The 19,514-nt window shown below is 37.6% G+C and overlaps 1 protein-coding gene across 6 annotated transcripts; it reads right to left on the reverse strand.

Annotated features, from left to right (window-relative positions):
* Positions 1–652: 652 nt before the first annotated feature.
* On the reverse strand, positions 653–18,108 carry LOC114456836 (RING finger protein 145). Of its 6 annotated transcripts, XM_028438852.1 has the most exons (12): positions 17,852–18,108; positions 17,691–17,740; positions 15,829–16,009; positions 14,476–14,584; positions 14,007–14,098; positions 12,957–13,198; positions 11,848–12,023; positions 11,615–11,755; positions 9,626–9,808; positions 9,158–9,305; positions 7,069–7,425; positions 653–2,618 (listed from the first exon to the last, which is right to left on the reverse strand). In XM_028438852.1, the coding sequence occupies exons 3-12, from the start codon at positions 15,995–15,997 to the stop codon at positions 1,806–1,808; spliced, it is 2,430 nt and encodes an 809-aa protein (XP_028294653.1). In that variant the 5' UTR covers positions 15,998–16,009; positions 17,691–17,740; positions 17,852–18,108; the 3' UTR covers positions 653–1,805. The 6 variants fall into 6 exon arrangements, with proteins under 6 accessions (XP_028294653.1, XP_028294656.1, XP_028294655.1 ...); XM_028438855.1 differs by lacking the exons at positions 17,691–17,740; positions 17,852–18,108 and adding an exon at positions 15,067–15,195 and having other exon boundaries at positions 15,858–15,977; XM_028438854.1 differs by lacking the exons at positions 17,691–17,740; positions 17,852–18,108 and adding an exon at positions 15,067–15,195 and having other exon boundaries at positions 15,829–15,953.
* Positions 18,109–19,514: the final 1,406 nt, after the last annotated feature.

The following is a 19,514-nucleotide window of genomic DNA, read 5'->3' on the forward strand; positions in this document are numbered from 1 at the left end:
CTTTTGTGTGTTTGTTTTTAGTTTCGTAACATAATTTTGTTTTTATGCTTGTTTTTCATTTTTATAGGATGAAAAGTCCAGACATACCCATTTCAATAAATAATTTTAAAGACATTGAAGCAAAAATGTTCATTTCAATTTTTTTTTTAAAGAAGAAGTTTAAAAACTATGATTAAGTTTGAAAATATAAATATGTTTTCAAAAGAAATGCAAAAGTGCTACCATATGTGGCCAATCCAGGCAAACATTACTATTTGGGTTTTAAATGGATGTAGATCAAGTCTAAAACTGTTTACCGAAAAACATTTTTGAGATTGTGAATACTCGAAAAAAATCTTATAAACTTTAAAATTTTTAACTGTAATTTAAAAATATATATACATATATAATCAATTTTATGTTTACATTTTATTTCATGAAAAAAGCTGTAACCCACTTGATTTCTTGAGTGCCACAAATCCTTCTTTTGATGCAAGTACAGGATTTTGTTGAGTTACCATGTTGATTATCACAAATAATAAATACATAGGGAGCATTATACTCCAAATATATATACAATATATTTTTAATGTAAATAACTAATGCTGTAACAAAGCAGTTTACCTTGATTTAGTATTTTTACTTATAAAGTAAATTATGAAGTGAAACAGTGTTTTTAAAAATATTTTATTTTTTTGATGCGAGGAAAACATTTAAAGAGAAGCCCTCAGATCAATAAACAGAAATAAAAGAAACCTTTGACATAATTTTGAAATGATTCATTCTTACATTCAGTATTAACTTGCCTGTGGCACATTCGTTCATCACACTGTCTGGTTAAAGATATTATGAATTCTGCTTTAGAAAAGGTGACATTGATATCACAAGACCAACATCGGAGGTTTCACCAATACACAGATTTAATAACTCGTCTCACGTATAATCAGATCATGTCAATCTTGACAATAATGAAAAGGATAAATTACACCGTATTTGTAAATGGAGGACAGTCTTTGAGACATATCCTTTCAAAGCAGAGGAAAGGAAGCGCTGTCAACCTGCAGGATCTACCTGATAATCTGGTTTACACAAGGTGTGTTTATATTTGTCAGTTCATTTGAATCACTACCTTGGTGATGATTTGGAGACTAGAAGCCTTAAAGGACCAGATCAAGAATAGCCTCCTTCCTAGCTCTCTATTCAAATGAACCAAAACAAGTGGAGAGAAACAGCATCTTCTTTGCTTGGGTTTTAATTTACCTATTCAAACACTTCAGAGCCAATGTGCACATGTTGCCTGCTCTTTGTTCACATACACATCCTATAAATTTCATGAGACAAATTTATTTTCAACTTGGAAAAATAAAACAAAAAGAAAAATGCTTGAACATCCCTAATTAATCCAGCTGCACTTTGACTAAAGAAAAGGATTGAAGGATTGTCTGAGCTTTGAAGAGACTTAAAAATGATGCCATCATGTGGCAGACCTGCAGACTGCTACATTACCATTGGAGTCTCACATTGTCCCACAAAGTCGCCGAACCATCGCTCAGTTTTTTGTTGATGAACAAAACTGGTAACTTGGCTAAGATTTACTCCACCTGTTCATTTCAAAACCAGACATTGAAAAAAACCAAAAAACTAATTTTTTCTTCCATTTGGCACACGTTTGCCTTTGGTTTGAGTTTATTCAGTTGATATTTGGTCTTACTCCTGATGTGTGAAGAACCCTGGACTTTATCCCATAATCCAATTTGGTAAAACTAAAGTTTTCTTACCAACAGAAGACAAAACACCTTTCACACACACACACACACACACACACATCAAGGCACTGATGCTGCGCAGTCAGTCACTGCTGTTTTAGTCTGTGTGTGGAAGTTCCCAGGAGAATCCCCAGCCTCCCTGAACACGTCTAAGTGTGAGTTTGTGGCGTCAGTGGGAGGAAAACATTCAGGAGAGTCTTCATCTTCTCTCTGAGCAGAGTTTTGTTGACATGATTTGGAAAATGTTTGTACCTCTATGTTTAGCTTTGCACCCTTAACCTCAGATGATTCAGACTTTTGCGTCTCATCAGGATATTGTAGCAGCGTTACAGAATTTGCTGATTCAGAATGGGATTTGTGGTCATTTACAGCTCCATGCGTCGATAACGAAGGCGAGTCTGCACTGTTTTGCTCACCAGGGAAGTTAAGGGTACATGTTTCACCCGAGCTTCCTGAAAAGTCTCCTGACGGCACAGTGTCGACAAATCCTACAAAGTCTCCATTGGACGTGAAACGAAGACCCTGGATGGCGCCACCTTCAGGTTGGTTTGCACCATCTCCAGCCTCTGCTCCTTCCCAGTCACTCTGTAGCTTTTTGTCGTGATCAGGAGTTGCACCGACGTCCTGCGTCTCCTGAGTTGATGCCTCGTTTACGCTTCGTTCTGCTTCCGGTGCCTCTGTATCTGAACTCGGGTCGTTCTGAGGTGGAGCTGCTGGACTCTCACCTGTAGCGCCGGCTTGGCTCTGAGTGGGCTCAGCATGTTGGACGGTTTGGTGACACATGGGACAAGTTTCCTGGACGTACAGCCATTTGCGGAGGCAGTTGGCGTGGAAGAAATGTCCACAGTAGGTGATGACAGCGGAGCTCATTTCCTGTGAAGAAAAACAGTTGTGGTTTAAGTCAAATGTTTGAACATTGAACTATTGATTTACCAAAACGACAATCATCAACAATCATAGATCAGTTTGCATTAAAGGCTGATTTGCACCATCTGCAGCTAATAATGTGTCTCTTCTACTAATAAACTGTTTAAAAATTTGAAAACAATAAAACTTCTGGATTTAGTTAAGTTAAAAGTGTTAAGAAATTTTATTCTGAGTAAGAAATAAAAGCCTTCCTTTGGGTATTTTATCACTTTTTAAACAAAAAGAGAGAAATATAATTTAAGAGAGGTTTACATTTTTTCTATTGTGTTTTTTAATATATAATGCTGTTTGGAGATGGGCTCCGATAAGCAGTTACTGCTTTAGCCCATTGCATGTTGGTTGTTTAAATGAATGTATTGTTTTGTGTATGTTTGAAGACAGCCAAGAACAAATAAATATCATCATCTTCAAGGTATTTTTGGCGATTATTGGCTGAAAAATGTGCCATCGCACGACTTAGCCAATCAGGTCATTCCCTTATGGTGGTTCTCAACCTTTTTTTTTTTTTGGATCGTGACCCCATTTCGATATCACAAATTTCTGGTGACCCCCAAAGACTTTTCCCCCCCAGAATTAGCTTTTGATCACACTTGTTATAGTGTGTTAAAGGTACAGAGTAGCCAAGATTAGAGACAAACTGAGCCATCTCAGATATTTTTATACTGCATTTTATTATTTGAACTAGATTTATATATGAAAGTGAAAGTATAGAATACAGTGGTTTAAAATGGTGTGTTGTGTTTTAATTCTAAAAATGATTTTAATAATGATTCAACTTTATTTATATAGCACTAATTACAACAGTAGTCATCTTGTAGCGCTCAAATAATTTAATAGATGAATAATATAGATTTAATAAGAATAATTTAATTATATATATATAATAATGTATTTTTAATCAATTACTAGATATTTCAGGCAACCCCTAGGATGGAAAACACTGCTTTAGCGGGTTCTGATTCCTTATTGTATCCCTGTGATCAGCGGAGCTTCACTGCATTCCTACAAACACCTGCACCTCTTCACTGCTCCATGTCTGCATATCAGTCCATCTACAGCTTTCTACAGTCATCTGGCTGCTGCTAGCCTGCTAGGCTAACTGTCCATTAGCTCTACTTTACCAGATTGAAACCAGACTCTTCTTCTTCGTTCCATCCCAGAGAGAAAGCAGACATGAGAAAACTTAATATGGACGTTTGTATTTTTTCTGGATATTATTTTTGCAAATCTAATGTAAACAGGCTTCTACTTGGTTACCAGCAAAGCAAGTCCATATAAGGTTTATCTACATACAAACCGTCAGTGCTGCCGACTATGTTGCCCCAGTGGAAAAGTCGCGCCCTCAATTTTATATGTAAAGTTAGTGCTTCATAATCTGGAAAACACGGTATGTGCCCTTTATAAGTAGATGGTAGGTTTGGGCGGTATCCACATTTTGATAGCGTTAAACCGCCTCCATATTTTACCATGGTATATGGTAGTATTGAGACTAATTAAAAGATATGATGTAAGGCTCACACAGAGTGCGAGAGTATGTGTGTGTCTGTCTGTCTGTCGGAGCTGAGTGACAGGGGTCCGGGTAAAAGCCAGAATTCCACGGGAAATTGGAAATCTGTCACATACCCACACAGTATATTTCCGTTTGAATTCCGCCACATACACACACAGTATAGCCTCGGAATTCCAATGGAACACTATGAAAAAAAGAATCCATAAAAGTGTAACAATGGCGTTTTATTGAAATCACAAGCCATTTATCTAAAATTGGCCTTTCAGTCAGGACTCAAACATTACAGGACATGGATCAGTATGTGCTTTAAAAATAAAATTAAAACATCAATTCGATAATCATCCATCTTATGGAGACTAAAAAAAGATAAAAAGATCTTACTAAGTTTTTGTTAACAGTAAAAACAAAAAAATAAGTCACTGATACCATTGCTATTTCATGACACAGCGATAAAAGCTAATACCGTATTACCGCCCAAGCCTACATACACTGGAATGTAGAGGGTGTTCCATAAATTGGTGGATTTTAGCATTTTCAACCAGTGATTAACTGATATGGATTTTTTAAGGCCGATACCGATTTTTTTCCCATCAGCCTTAGCCGATGACCGATACGGACTGCCAGTTGTCTTGAGCAGATATTTGGAGCTGATACTACTTTTGCTCCCTCAATTTACATCATAAAATTACACAATGGTGATAACAAATGGGATGAGTCTCAATTGGGATTGAGGAGACCCTCAAAGTACTCCTTCCACCACCTTCTGGATCGGTGGAGAGTCCTTGCCTCAAGTGGAGGAGTTCAAGTATCTCGGGGTCTTGTTCACGAGTGAGGGTCGAATGGAGAGTGAGATCGATAGACGGATCGGTGTGGCGTCAGCAGTGATGTGGTCGCTGTATCGAACTGTTGTGGTGAAGAGGGAGCTGAGTCGGGGAGGGGGGAAAAGCTCTGAATTTACCGATTGATCTACGCTCCTACCCTCACCTATGGTCATGAGATTTGGGTAATGACCGAAAGGACAAGATCGCGGATACAGGCGGCCGAAATGAGTTTCCTTCGCAGGGTGGCTGGGCACACCCTTCAAGATAGGGTGAGAAGCTCTGTCACCCGGGAGGAACTCGGAAAGGAGCCAGCTGAGGTGGCTCGGCTATCTGTTTCGGATGCCTCCTGGTCGCCTCCCTCGGGAGGTGTTTCAGGCATGTCCTATTGGGAAGAGGCCTCATGGAAAGCCCAGGACAGGAGGGACTATGTCTCTGAGCTGGCTTGGTGTCGCCTCGGGGTTCCCCCAGAACAGCTGGAGGAGGTGTGCGTGGATCGAGAGGTCTGGGCATCTCTGCTGAGACTGCTGCCTCCGCGACCCGGCCCCGGATAAAGCGGAAGAAAATGGATGGATGGATGAGTCTCAATTTTTAAAAAAGAACATTAATTGAAATGAACAAAAGTGAGGTAGAACAACAAGTAAAACATATTTAACAAATATCAAAAACAGGTGATGTAGAACAAGAAAAAAAAATATTAAGCCTGTGGAGGCCACTGTAAATAAAAAGGATTGGCGAATGCAGCAGCCCGCATCGGCCGATGTCGATATACGTAAAAACAGCAAAAATCTTAAAATGGGGTCACGATCCAAAAAAAGGTTGGGAAACCACTGACTTATAAACCAATCAAATGTGTACATTTGAGGATATTTACAGAAACATATCATGACACGTTTCCTCATTTCCTTCCGACACAGCCAGCTCAACCTGCATCAGCCTTTTATATCTGTGAACTTTACCACACCTTAATTTATACTTCAAACTCATCTATACCAACTGCTCTCTGGTGAAATTAGGAGAATTTCTGAGGATTATTTTGAGACAAACTACGCTGATGAATAAACAAATGGTTACACTGCTTCGTCACTCTGACCAACAAATTGTCCAAACTGGAAAAACTGGACCAACGTGCTTTAAAGCTACATGCACAATGAGCGATAATATACACAGTAGGTCGTAGGTTATGTAACATGTAATGAAGCCAAGGCAACATAGCAAGAGATCAAGTGTTACAAGTTTTTTTTTTTAACTCCATCTTAGTCTCACTCAAATGTTAAGCACACACAATTTGGCTCAGCTTTCCTTATTTTTAACATATAAAAAAAGAAAGAAAAAAAACATGCTCTTTTTGTCAAGCAGCAGCTTCAGGATGTTTTAAGTCAGTGTTTCTTAAAGTTTTTTGGGTTAAGTACCCCCTTTCTCTAACTTTTCAATTCAAGTACCCCCTTTGTCCAACTTCACATTTGCTATATAGACTATAGAGCATAATGATGGAATGAATGAGTGACAACACACATTTTAAAGAATCTAATTTTGTAAATAAGTGGGAAAAAAACAGTATTTAGTGACTCGTAATCAAGATAATTTCTTTCATCATTTTGTGTCTTTTTGTTGTTTTATTTGTATTTTGTGTTTTATGTCTGTTCTTTTTATTATTCAGTATATTTTTCTCTTATTTGTTTGTGTTTTTGTTGTCGTTTTTACGAGTTCTTGGTATTAATCAAATTATTCTTTCTCAGTGTGTCTGTTTTTGTTGTCGTGTGGCTGTTTGTTATGTCGTTTTGTATGTTTCTCTGTTATTTTTGTGTATTTTGTATTGATCTTGTGTAATTTTCTCTCATTTAGGGCGTCTTTGTTGTTGTTTTGTGTGTTGCTGGTAATTTTTTAGTATGATTATCATTTTTAACCCAAAAAAAACCACATTATAAAAACCCTTATTTTTAATGCTTTCATTTGAAAATTTCTACACTCTTTCTCTCAAGTACCCCCTGAAGTGCCGTTGCGTACCCCCATTTGATAAACCTTGCTTTAAGTCATGTATGATTGAGATGAAGCTGGGACGACTAACCTGGAAGCAGATGGAGCAGACGTCGTTGAGCTGCTGCAGCTGTTGCGGCGTCGCTCTGGGCAGTGAGTTGATCTTTTTGGCCGCTTCCCGTCTAAGCAGAAAGCTCTTCCAGCCAGACTGAGCGCGGAGCCAAACGTTGAAGTACGAGTGGATGATGATGACGGAGGCGCCCATCCAGCTCCACTCGCCGAACAGCGACTCCCAGGTGCCGTAGGCCACCACGCACAGCGCCACCACAAACTCCAGCACCCGGCTGACGGCATTCACCCAGTAGATGACCTCATCCAGGCTCTCGATGGGGTCGCTGCGGAAGAGCTCCACCATGAAGAGCGAGTAGATCAACATGGTCCCCGTCACCTGGAAAACACAGAATATGAAATAAAACAGCTGCGAAAATTGTGTCACAGGCTTTTGCTTTTTCTAAATGTGTGAATGACACGTTTTTGTAATATAATAATGAATCAATAATATTACAGTCGTTTGTAACCATTAACAACTGTAATATCTTTGTCTGCCTTTTTCAATGTGACCACTAGAGGGAGCCAAAGTCTATTTATACCTATTCATGCCTGGATCACATGCTTTTGCCTTGGCCCAGAATGATAAAAATATATTGTGCTTTTATTTTGAAAGGAACTTATTTATGCAGTGAAATGCTGACTATGCACAATAAAAAAGATATGTGCATGTTTTTTTTAAAATATATACATATTGGTAATCAATTAAAATACATTTTCTGTATTTTTTTTTGTGCTGCCCATCTTACGTTCTTAACTCACTCAGTGCCACTGACAAGATAACTCGTCATTTCAAATCCAAACGCTCAGTGCCATTGACGAGACAACTCGTCATTTGCATTTTTTCACGGGGATTACTAGAAAACACCCTGGCGGATGTCCCTAATCAATATCTAAGCTGTGGGGTGATGTAGTGGCCAACTGTGCCCTGAAGATGGCAGCAGTGCACCTTTAGATGAGAGATTAGCCACTGATGCTACCCAGCAAAGGAGGAAGAAGCAGGAACAAGTGAGATTATGGCGATACAAAGTTATATCGTGACGTATCCAGTAGCTCACAGCTCCACATACTAACACAGAACATGTATGGACATGAGTAGATTATTGCTAATGTTGCGATGGTGAGATAAAACCATCAACTAACAGGGCTAAACAGGTCATCGCTGTGTGTCGGGACCATACCTGTCAAGTATCCCGTTTTGGCCGGGAAACTCCCGTATTTTACCCCTCTTTCCCGCATTAGTATTTTCCCGCAAATATCCCATATTTTAATGTAATAATAATTAAAAGATGCCTTACTAAACTGAACGTCATCACTAGCCTCGTAGTTCTCGCGAGATTAGTGCCGACAGCGGCAACAAACCCGGAAACAACTCAGAAAAGAGATAATGAATGAAGACGTTCCAGCGAAAAAAACCAAAGAACTGGTGTAAATACGTTGTGAAATGTGACAGAGAGTTTACCTTCCAAAAGAGCAGCAGGATGGGACACAGTTACACGTTCTGTTAGATTAATAACTGAGATTTTAACGTCTACCACAGTGGAAGGAACACGTAAGTCAGTATGAAAAATCAGCCAATCACAAGCGCCACAAATATGAAAAAAATTTACACTTCTTTCAAAAAGTGTTTAAGAATGTAAAGTCTGCAACAAATGTGTCTAATAAGTCATTAGTGAATACCAGAGAACCACATGAGTGAGCATGAGAACTTAAAAAGAAAATATATAATGAAAATAAAATGTAAATGTCAAGCAATGTGAAATGAACAGTAAATATTAAATGTGTTGACTTGTATATAAACTGTAAGTATATTAAATAAACATGTGCTTCATATACCCATTTAGGTTTTTATTTAGGCTGTTTTATAATTTAGGAAATTGTTAATGAAATTGGAATCGCTAAATTCTTATCAATTCCCATCCCTAATTATAACACACCTACATTTTATACTATAAAATCTGTATTATCTCGGGGTTAAACGGCTCCATTTATTAACGAGTTTAAGCAGTTGAATAATTACACTGATTCTAGACATGATCTGTTATTCAGCTGGTTAAGATCTTCAACTTTACCTGAAGAGACGTCAGCATGCAGCTCGACACCAGTATGAGAAGCCAAAAGTCCATGTGGAAGAACTGGGAGATTTTATAAGCCATGAACACGGGGAAGATGAGCAGGAGCAGACACATGCTGAGACCACGGAAGTGTTTCCACACACTCCTGGAAGCAAAATGGAAATCAATGTTAGCAATCGCAAACAAATGTTTCCATTTTTTTTACACTGGTTTTAGTCATGCAATCTAGATCAGGAGTGGAGAACGCTAGTCCTCAAGGGCCTGATTCTTGACAATTTTAGATGTGTCCTTGCTCCACCACACCTGGTTAAAACCAATGTGTGGTCATCAAACTCTGCAGAACCACGGTAACGAGCCATTCCTTTGATTCTGGTGTGCTAGAGCAGGGACACATCTAAAAGTCTCAGGAATCAGGCCCTCGAGGACTGGAGTTTCCCACCCCTGATCTAGATAATCTACTGTTACCTGTTCCGTGAAGCACCGAGGGCTAAAATGACAGGATCTGTGATCTCAATCATCGACTGCAGGGTGGAAGTCACCACGATGAAGAGGATGATGCTGAGGAGGAAGGTGCGCTGCAGGGCCTGCATGTCTAATAAACCGGTCTGTAGGGCAAGCAGCAGCAGAGTGATGCCCTCGGTCACACCTCTGACGACGAAATAAAGACACAGTTACAAAGCTGTTCGACCGACTAAAAAAACATGACATTTAACAACTTTAATCTGTATTAAGCTGAGTAAACACCATGCAACTTCCACAGATTTTACATTTTAATGAGACGTGTATAACATGACAAACTGTCCGTAATGACATGGGTTTGGAACTGGAGGGTCCATGAGCAAGGCACCAAACCCCATTCAATGTAAAAGCAGCCCCACTCCGACATCCCTCCATTAATGCACGTCCGCAGGTCGGGCCTATGTGTGAGAAACATGTCCCTAAAATAACAGAGTGTAATGTAATGTCCCTTCAGGGATTAATCAAGTATTTAATTTTTTTATAAAAAATTAAGAAAAAAAGAAAAACTTTCGTCAGAGAAGTAGTGAAAGCAGCAACTCTCAAAACTATATTTAAGCTTTAAAAAAATAGGCTTTAAAATAAACCTATAATTGATGGTAAATGGACTTGATTTTAAATAGCGCTTTATCACCACACTGAAGTAGTCTCAAAGCGCTTTACATATCAGCTCATTCACCCAATCACTCTCACATTCACACACCAGTGGGACAGGACTGCCATGCAAGGCGCTAGTCGACCACTGGGAGCAACTTAGTATTCAGTGTCTTGCCCAAGGACACTTCGACACATAGTCAGGTACTGGGATCGAACCCCCAACCTCTCGATCAGAAGATGACCCACTACCACCTGAGCCACAAGATTGTCTTTTTCTACTGTTATATTGTATAAGATAGAAATCTTGATATATCTTCTAGCCCTACTTTAACACAAACTTTTCAAAAGTTCTCCAACAATAAAATCTTATGGAACTGTACTTTATCATGGTTTAGCTTGCAACTTATTAACTATTATTGATGGCATTGGTCCAGAGAGCACAACCAGGGAAAGGGATGAAGACAAACTTGTTTCATGGTGGGATTAAATAAGTATTTACTCCTTCCCACTGCTTTAAACACATACACTTTTTTTTCTCTCTCTCGCTCTTCTTTTCTGTATAACTGACTGTTTTATTGTTCTTTCATTTAGTATATGCATCATCATTTTGTATGTTTTCAACTACATGTTTGAAATAAATTAAATCAAAAAGCCCTGAAAATAATCTACTTTTACACTCAACATAGAAATCAGAAGTCATTTTAGCTTCAGTTAATTTCAGTCGACTATACCTTTACTAAGATTTACACCAAACATAGGCAACTGGCGGCCCAGGGGCCACATGCGGCCCTAATTTTGAGCGGCTCCTAAAGTAAATCCACAAAATGACTCCAAAAACAACACAAAATTAGACAAAAATTCCAAATTGACAAAACAACAACAAAATCACAGATAATTGAAGACAAAAAATGTTTCCAAAATCACAAAATGACAACAAAAATACACAAAGCGATAGCAAAAACACACAAGAAAACAACAGAAAGCACAAAAATGAGAGAAAACTACAAAAAACAGACCACAAAAAACGAAACTAATGACCAAAAACAAACAAACTCATTGTTCTTCCCCATATAAATGCTCAGATCAGTCATTATTCTTAACATTGATATGAATGTTGATAATGTGGCCCTCGCCTCAGAAAATCACATTTTTGTGGCCCTGCTGTAGTAAAGGTTGCTCACCTCTGATTTACACCTTTAGCAAATTCAAATAGAAGTCATATTAAATAACAAATATAACCTACAGTTATATTTATTACCTGGTATCATCCTCCTGCTGCATTGACCCACATAGAAACTCTTTCATAACGCACACAGCTGTGACTGGAGCACAAGGTCTTACCTGTGCATGACATTCTCATTCTGAATGGCTGCGTAGCCTCCCAGGTAGAACTTGCATAGGTTGAGGAGCCCCAGAGCCAGGTAGGACACCACAAAGGTCAGACCCAGCAGGGAGTACGGCGTGGCACAGCACTCAGAGACGCTGGGGAGAGAAAACAACAAATGAGGACCAAAAAGCCCAACAGGTGGTGGTTAGCGACACACGCACATGCCCGTCAGGCAGTAAGGTCACACCTCGTAAGCAAGAAGAACATGATTCCCTGTTGAGCTGCAGAGGCTCCAGCAGATGCGATGTCCGAACCTAGCTTTACGATGAACAGGACAAACCAGAAGACGCTAAACAGCACTGGGACGGCAAACTGGTTCCACAGGGAGATTCCCACAACAAGCAGCCGGTACAGCTCGATCATCTGATGGACAAGACAAAAAATTGTGTATTTTCAGCCAGTGAGTGAGTGCACTTCTAACTACACAGTGTGCTTGTTTTTGATGTCCTTGCGTATATTTTTACTCTAGAACATACATTATTTTCTGTCTTTTATGAGAATACTTGTCTTCACACTTTAATTTATTTGCCCTTAGTTAATGTATTCTACGATTTCATGTGTTACATATCTTGGCTAATAAGTCACTGCAAATGAGAATTGGTTTTTGGATTTTTAATTTTCTTTTCTCAAACTAACCAAAGAGCTAAAAAAAAAAAAAAAAAAAAAAAAAAAAAAAAAAAAAAGCTAATTGTGCCCCAAAAATGCAAAACACAGACTGAAAGCAAACTTCTGTGTCAGAAATAATCAAAATTACCTTTCAGAGGCCATCATGTACAGTACATCCAGGGTGTCAGACTCATTTTATTTCAGGGGCAAAATATGGAGCAGTTTGTTCTCAAGTGGGCCACAAATTTTATGCAGGAAAATGAGTAAGATTATTGTGCCCTAGTTTACACTTCTACATATACATAAAATACAAAATTGTAAGCAATAAGTGACAGATATCAGTCCCAACATATTTACTTTAAATTTCCAATATTGTGTGACCAATTTCTATTTAATTAAGGGAAATACTATGTAATAATTTGAGAAAAACTGAAAGATTTTGTAAGAATTTTGAGTTTTTTTCAACAGTTAAACAGTAAAAATGACTGCAATCATAAAATATAAGCACCAGGAGTGTTGAGTTTCATTGACACAATGATTAATGTTTTTATTTTTGCTTTCTCCTGCGGGCCAAATCGGATGATCCAAATTTAACACGTGACTTACATGAATATATTATAATTCTATACTTCTCAATGTGGCTTCTCGTAAATGAGAGACAGAAAAACAAACATTTGAGAGGATCGTCACCTCAGGGTTAAGCAGCTCGCTGTAGGCGGCCCTCGCCAAGCGATATGGCACAAAGAGGTTGGAAAGCAGGAACACAGCGACCCCTGCGCCCGTTAGAACCGTAGAGAGAGTGTTGACTGTAAGCAGTGTGGAGTGTGGCACCGCGCAGAGTCGGGCCAACAGGGGGAGCATGTGAGCAGAGAAGAGCCACACCTTCCTAGTCCTCATCAGGAAGGCACACAGCGTGCTGAGGATGATCTGACCTGACCAACAACACAAAAGTACAGTGTACATTTTAGGACACAACCTCTGTCATTTATCAGAACAAATGGACTCTTTTCTCAGCAAAACCTCCGTCGAATGAAACACGGTCAAATGACACGGCCTCGGGCTTCAAAATAAAAGTCCCCAGACTCAACAGCTTAAAGATGTAAAACACGACATGACGTATTTTGAAAGAAACTGGAAATACACATGAACAAATCCAAGAACAAATACACATAAAAAATTAAAGGAAAGAACGGCTTTTCAACTTACCTCTTCATATACGGTATACTTCCGGTTCCTTCAAAATAAAATGCCAAGTCGTGTTTTACGGACTGAAGCCGTTGTGTCTAACACCTTTTATTTTGAAGCCTGAGGCCAAGTCATTTGATTGTGTTTTTGCTGAGACATGAGTCTGTTTGGTCTGATAAATGACAGATGTTTTCCTGATATACCTCACCCTGAGACCTGAGGATGTCCTAAAATGTACAAAAGCTTATTTCAAAAACTATTTTTTTCAACTGATCTGATAACTAGTAGCTTTAACCTCAAATGCCGATAACCAATAGAAAAATAAAGTGTTTCTATAAAACAAGTAATAAAGGGAATCCATTTCAGACCTATTGGCACAATTAATACATTGAAAGGATAAACCTGACCTTTCTACATTTGTACAGGTAAACTGTGATTACTGGTAAATAGCATTATTAGCCCACAAAAACTGATGTTACAGTAAAAAAAAACATTGTTTCCCTCTTCACATGTCGGTGCTCATTACGCTCTGACCTACATGGATGTCGTACTTACTCGTCATTGCGGAGACAAATCTGTTAATTGTCAAAGAATCAAAGTAAACTGCTCCTTCATAACCGTACTGCAGTTCCTCTTGTACGTAATCCCTACAAAGGCAAAGAAGAAAGATGAAAGAAATTAAATAAAAAAAACATGAACATTGTGTTTGCGTAGGCACATTTTAAGACGCTACATGGGAATGTGTGATGGACAAGTTTTAGGACGTGAAAGCATTTTATTTAGTTGGAATCTAAAACAATACAAAAACAAACTCTTTCACTTATTCTGCCTCTTCTTTTTGGCTTTTGTAGCTGAAGAAAAGGAAATCCTGAATCCTGAACCTGCACTGTTGTGAAATACCAAGAGGAAGCAGCACGAATGTGAATACCGCTCGGCTTTGCCAGCATTGAAACCAGATCCTGGTTGAATAAATTCAGCTGCGTTGTTGTTTACTGTCTAATCTATATTTTTTAAAAAAACTCACTTAGAAATCTGATGGCCCATGTAGAGTAGGAGGACAGCGAGGATGTGGAGATACAGCGTCACAATGTGTCTCAGTGGCAAAACCAACACAACCACATTGACCAAATGACCTGGAAGACAAACATGGAGGTGGTTGTTCAGGTGTTGATGTGTGTATTATGTACAGTTCACATTCAGCCAACGAAAAGCAGACCACATCAAACCAAAACTACTACTTGTCAGTAGATTTTTTTTTTAATTTTTACAACTTTAAATAAATAAATAAATACATGAATTGAATGTAATGTTGAATACAAATATTTACACACACTGATCAGCCATACTTAAGTTAACATTTTCAGATGGAGGGTCTTCCATTTTCTGTGATTATGAAAAATAGACAAACTATGGATAACCTCCCGAAGCAGGAAGTTTTATCTGCTGCTTATTATTTCTAACATTTCTGCTAAAAAAAACACCAAAATATATCAAGTGTTTTTTAAATAATAAACTATAAAATACATAAGGTCCAGTTAGTGTCACTGATAGATGGACTGTGTGATATGAAATGTTTAGATGTCAATGTCTACTGTAAAATGTGACCAAACTTTACTTTGTTTTCTTTTACGCACTTCCATTGCGCAGTCCCTGGATATTTCATTCTTTTCACTCTTGTTTCTACCTCCCTTCTGTTCGGTGTGCAGCTACTGTAGTATGTGTCTGTAGCCCCTCCCCCTCTCACCTGCTCAGTAGAAACAAACAGAGCTACACATATTAACCAATGACGCGTGGCTAAAAACATAAAACAAATCATCTCCCAATCAGGAACCGACTCCACTTGTATGTATCTAGAATCAAAAACTGGTTGTCATTGAATTATCTTCAGATAAATTCTGATAAAACTGGAACTCTGATCATCGCTCCCGATAAAAAGATCCTCCTGATCAAGAACTCCCTTGGTGCTCAGAAACCTTGGGGTTGTGTTTGATCAGTCAATGTCAATGGAGGGACACAGTCGTCAACTGACCAAAAACTGTTTTTATCACCTGAGAAATATCTCTAAAGTGGGGACTTTGTTGTCTTAATCGGATCTCGAATTGATCATTCATGCATTCGTCTCATCTCGCATTGATTATTGTAATTCTGTTTTCACTCGTTTCAACAAGTGGACTCTAAAAAGATTTCAGATTGTACAAAATGCTGCTGCCAGACTTTTGACCTGTGCACCCAGGACAGCCCACATTCCCCCCCCCCCCCAAAAAAAAAAAGAAAAATCCATTAAACTTTCGTTTCAAATACACACACTACTCATGTGCACATCTGCTTATAAAGCACATTTTGTGGTGAAGTTAGCGATAACTGTGTACAAACTTACCAAGGTAATACATGTTCCAGATGACATACTTGTATTTGAAGAGCATGTCTTCGTTTTTGGCTTGCAGATGCTCCGTCACACCTTCAATGTCACATTTGTACAGCAGGTCCAGCAGCAGGATGCTGGGCACCCTGAGGGCGATGTTGGCCAGCTCCTCCAGCTGAGGCATCTTCACTGACACCTTAAATGTATGGTTTGTAAAAGAGAGAGGGAGAAAAAAAAAAGTGGGGATTTTTTTATTTATTTATTTTTTTTATTACAGCAATTCCAGTAGAAATCCTGGTCAAATATCAGATTTTTTTTCATTCACCTGAAAATTGTATGAATGTAAGGAAATAAGACCCTAGAGTAAATTGAGGATATTATTACTGTTTAAAAATAATATTATTTTTACATTTCTACATTTACTTTGGCAGCAAAATGTATTCAGTGTTGGTATTCACAAGCATTTATAATTTCCCGCCACACTTCACTAACAATTATCTTGGTCATGCTGCCATTCCCACAAAAGGATTTTTAAGGATGTATTTAATAAAACACTTAAAGGTTATCAGAGCTGTAGATAAATATGTAAATATCCCTCCTTTCCCCCGCCTGTAAATATGAATATATCTGTATCCTTTATTCTTTTTACTATTTCTATTTACAGTATATAAAGCTCAGTGCACTAATTTTCGGGTGTCTTTTGTGTTGTCTTTTCCTTATTGCACTTTTTGTATACAACTGTTATAACAGTAAATTTCCTCACTGCGGGATGAATAAATACTCTCTACTCTATTGTTAAACAATGTCATTGTTGCGGCAACAAAAGTTCCAATTTCAGGCATAAATTACAATGTTAATCAAATGTGTGCTCAAATTAAAACATTTGACTTCACATTTCATGCTTCTGTAATCTTACACCAGCTTTATTCTAATAACAGCATTTTTTGTCTTTAATATAACACAAGACAGGTGTATAATCCAAACATGGCCAATATTCACTCAGATATTACAGTGTTAAAATATGGAACTACTGCAGATCTCTCTGCTCAACAGGAATCACTGTATATTCTAGTGATTCCCAGGTGGGAAATTCCACCAGAGATATGTGCACTAAAGTTATGAAGAACGGTACATAGTTTGCAATCTAAAGCTCACTACAGGTAACCTTAAAATATCAATTCAATGGAAAAATTAAAAATAAAAATACAAGAGAAATATCACCAACACATTTAAAATAGGAAGCTTGTAAACTGATGTTCTATGTAAAGTTTCCCCTATTGTTCTACATTTAGTTCCATTAGCGGGTATAGTGACAGAATGCATTTACAGTGTATTTCCATTACATTATATTGTTGGTGATGCACATACATGTTAAAATGTACTGTCTATTGATACGGAAACGTATAAGGTCTAAGGTGCCGCACTCAAAAATTCTTCCTTCTGCTAACGTGGGTTCAAATCCAACTTTTGTCACATATATTTATTCATTTTAACATATTGAACACGGCAAATTTCACCTTTAAAAATACACATACAAAAAAAATAAATAAATAAACATTTTCCTGGGTTAGAGTTAGGGTTAAGGATAGGATCAGGGCAAAAATCAAAGGGTTAGCGGGGTAGCTAAAAATAAATATGAGCTAAAATAAAACTGACGGAAATTTAAATCACGTGGTGTACCCATCACGTCACCTAAACTGGCCAATGAGGGGGGGGCGCTGCGTATGAATAGACTACATGTTTAAGCTTGAGGCTTCCTGGCCCCTCCTTAAACGTTTAATTGTATTTAACTGTTCATATATTTGTCATGTGTAAATTGAACACAAAAACAAAACAAGCTGAATATTAAGTGCACCACAATGCTGCTGCAAACTGACCGTTCTACAGTGCAGCTCCCTGCAGATTCCTCAGTTTTTCGTCTTGTCATCTGCAAAGCACACACATTATACACTTTACGCCTCCTTTAAACACCAGGTACATGTGTTTAAAGTCTTTATAATCACAAAATGTGAGCTCAGTGTGTTCGTGGCTGACTTACTTCGCACAGACTTCACAGCCATTTACCAGCTAACGCTAGCTTCTGCTGCAGCTGCTTAGCCCTCACGACCACGAACGACATGCTTTTAAAGAGCGAAAAATAAACACCGCATATTTCCTGATAATCTCTGATCCTCAGTGATGTATACAAGTAACCGCAGTTGTGAAAAGTTAGACTTAATCAACTAACATTAAATAATTTGAACACTTTTGATACGATGTTGTGATTCCCAATAATATGCGTGGCCTCTTCCGTCAGCTACGTCATAACTATTTGCGCCAATCAGGTTGAGGTCTTTTAATTTTCAAAATAAAAGTTGTTAAACCGAAGCAATTTTTATTATTTAGGTGATAATAGGTAAGTAAGTTTCATGTATAAGAGTTATGTATACTTGGATATTGTTGAAAACAAAATATACTAAAGTTACCCACAAGCCATTTTGAAAATACGACGAAAAATATGGAAATATTATCACTATAAGTTTGTTGTTTCTTAAAACTTCACAATTATTATTATTATTATTATTATTATTATTATTATTATTATTATTATTATTATTATTATTATTATTATTATTAGTTACTGTATTCTCATTTATGTTGATGTGTATGGAGGTAGATGTGTCTTTATTATTTAAAAAAAAAAAAGTTTACTTCAGTCAAAAATAATTATTTTCAATCAAAGAAAAAACGTGTTCAAATGCAAAAAAAAATATTCGAGATCCAGATCATTTACATGCCATCACTCATCTGTTTGTTTCAGATTACCTCATTGCTGTACAGCAAACTGAAAACAAACACTTTATTCCCAGAGTGAGTAAAATAAATGAATTACATTTAGCTCTAAATTTTCAGTATAGTACATCTTTTCAGGGAAAGGATGAGCAATATGTCAAAACTTCAAACTCTGTATGATTTGCTCTGACCTGGTTATATATTCACTGTACTGTGCTGTGATCTTTCAGGCACATTATGTACCTTGTAATATGACTGCCACACCCTGTATATACAGTACAGTACACCACATGAACCGCTGACACATTTCTCTTCTAGTGTAAACTTTACAGCACACGTTGAATTGATTTGTGTTCTGCAGGTAGATGCAATAAAGTGCTTTTAGTGAGACACACAGCACAGATAGCTCAGCACAAAACCTCCAAACTTAGAAGTGAACAACCCTGGCTGTATGTTTCATATACAGTTTACAAAGGCACGCTTTACATCGCTGCACTATGTAATCCAACATATGGTGACAGGGATCCAAGGTCTTCAACATAAGGTTTGACAGCCAGTGCATGATGTGACCTGTTTTTTTTTTTTTTTTTTTTATTGATTTTTTTTTAAATTTAATAAATAAAAAGAAGGATTTTAAGATCATGATATACAAAGGTAAGACTCAAATTTAATTCAACTTTATCTATATAGCGCTAAGAATATGAAAAATAAGAATTGAAAGCTACATTAATTTCAACTTTAATTTTGAAATTTCGACATTAATCTCAACATTATAATTCAACATTATTCTCAAAATTTAAACTTTAATCTCAAAATTTCGACTTTATTAAAATGATTTACTCCATCAAAATTGGCCCTAATCCTCTTCCGTAATACGCTATATAAAACGCACTCTTTGCCTTTACTGCGTAGGATTGAAAGGGAGATTT

This window comes from Gouania willdenowi, chromosome 22, assembly GCF_900634775.1.
Source record: "Gouania willdenowi chromosome 22, fGouWil2.1, whole genome shotgun sequence".
Taxonomy (NCBI): Eukaryota; Metazoa; Chordata; class Actinopteri; order Blenniiformes; family Gobiesocidae; genus Gouania; species Gouania willdenowi.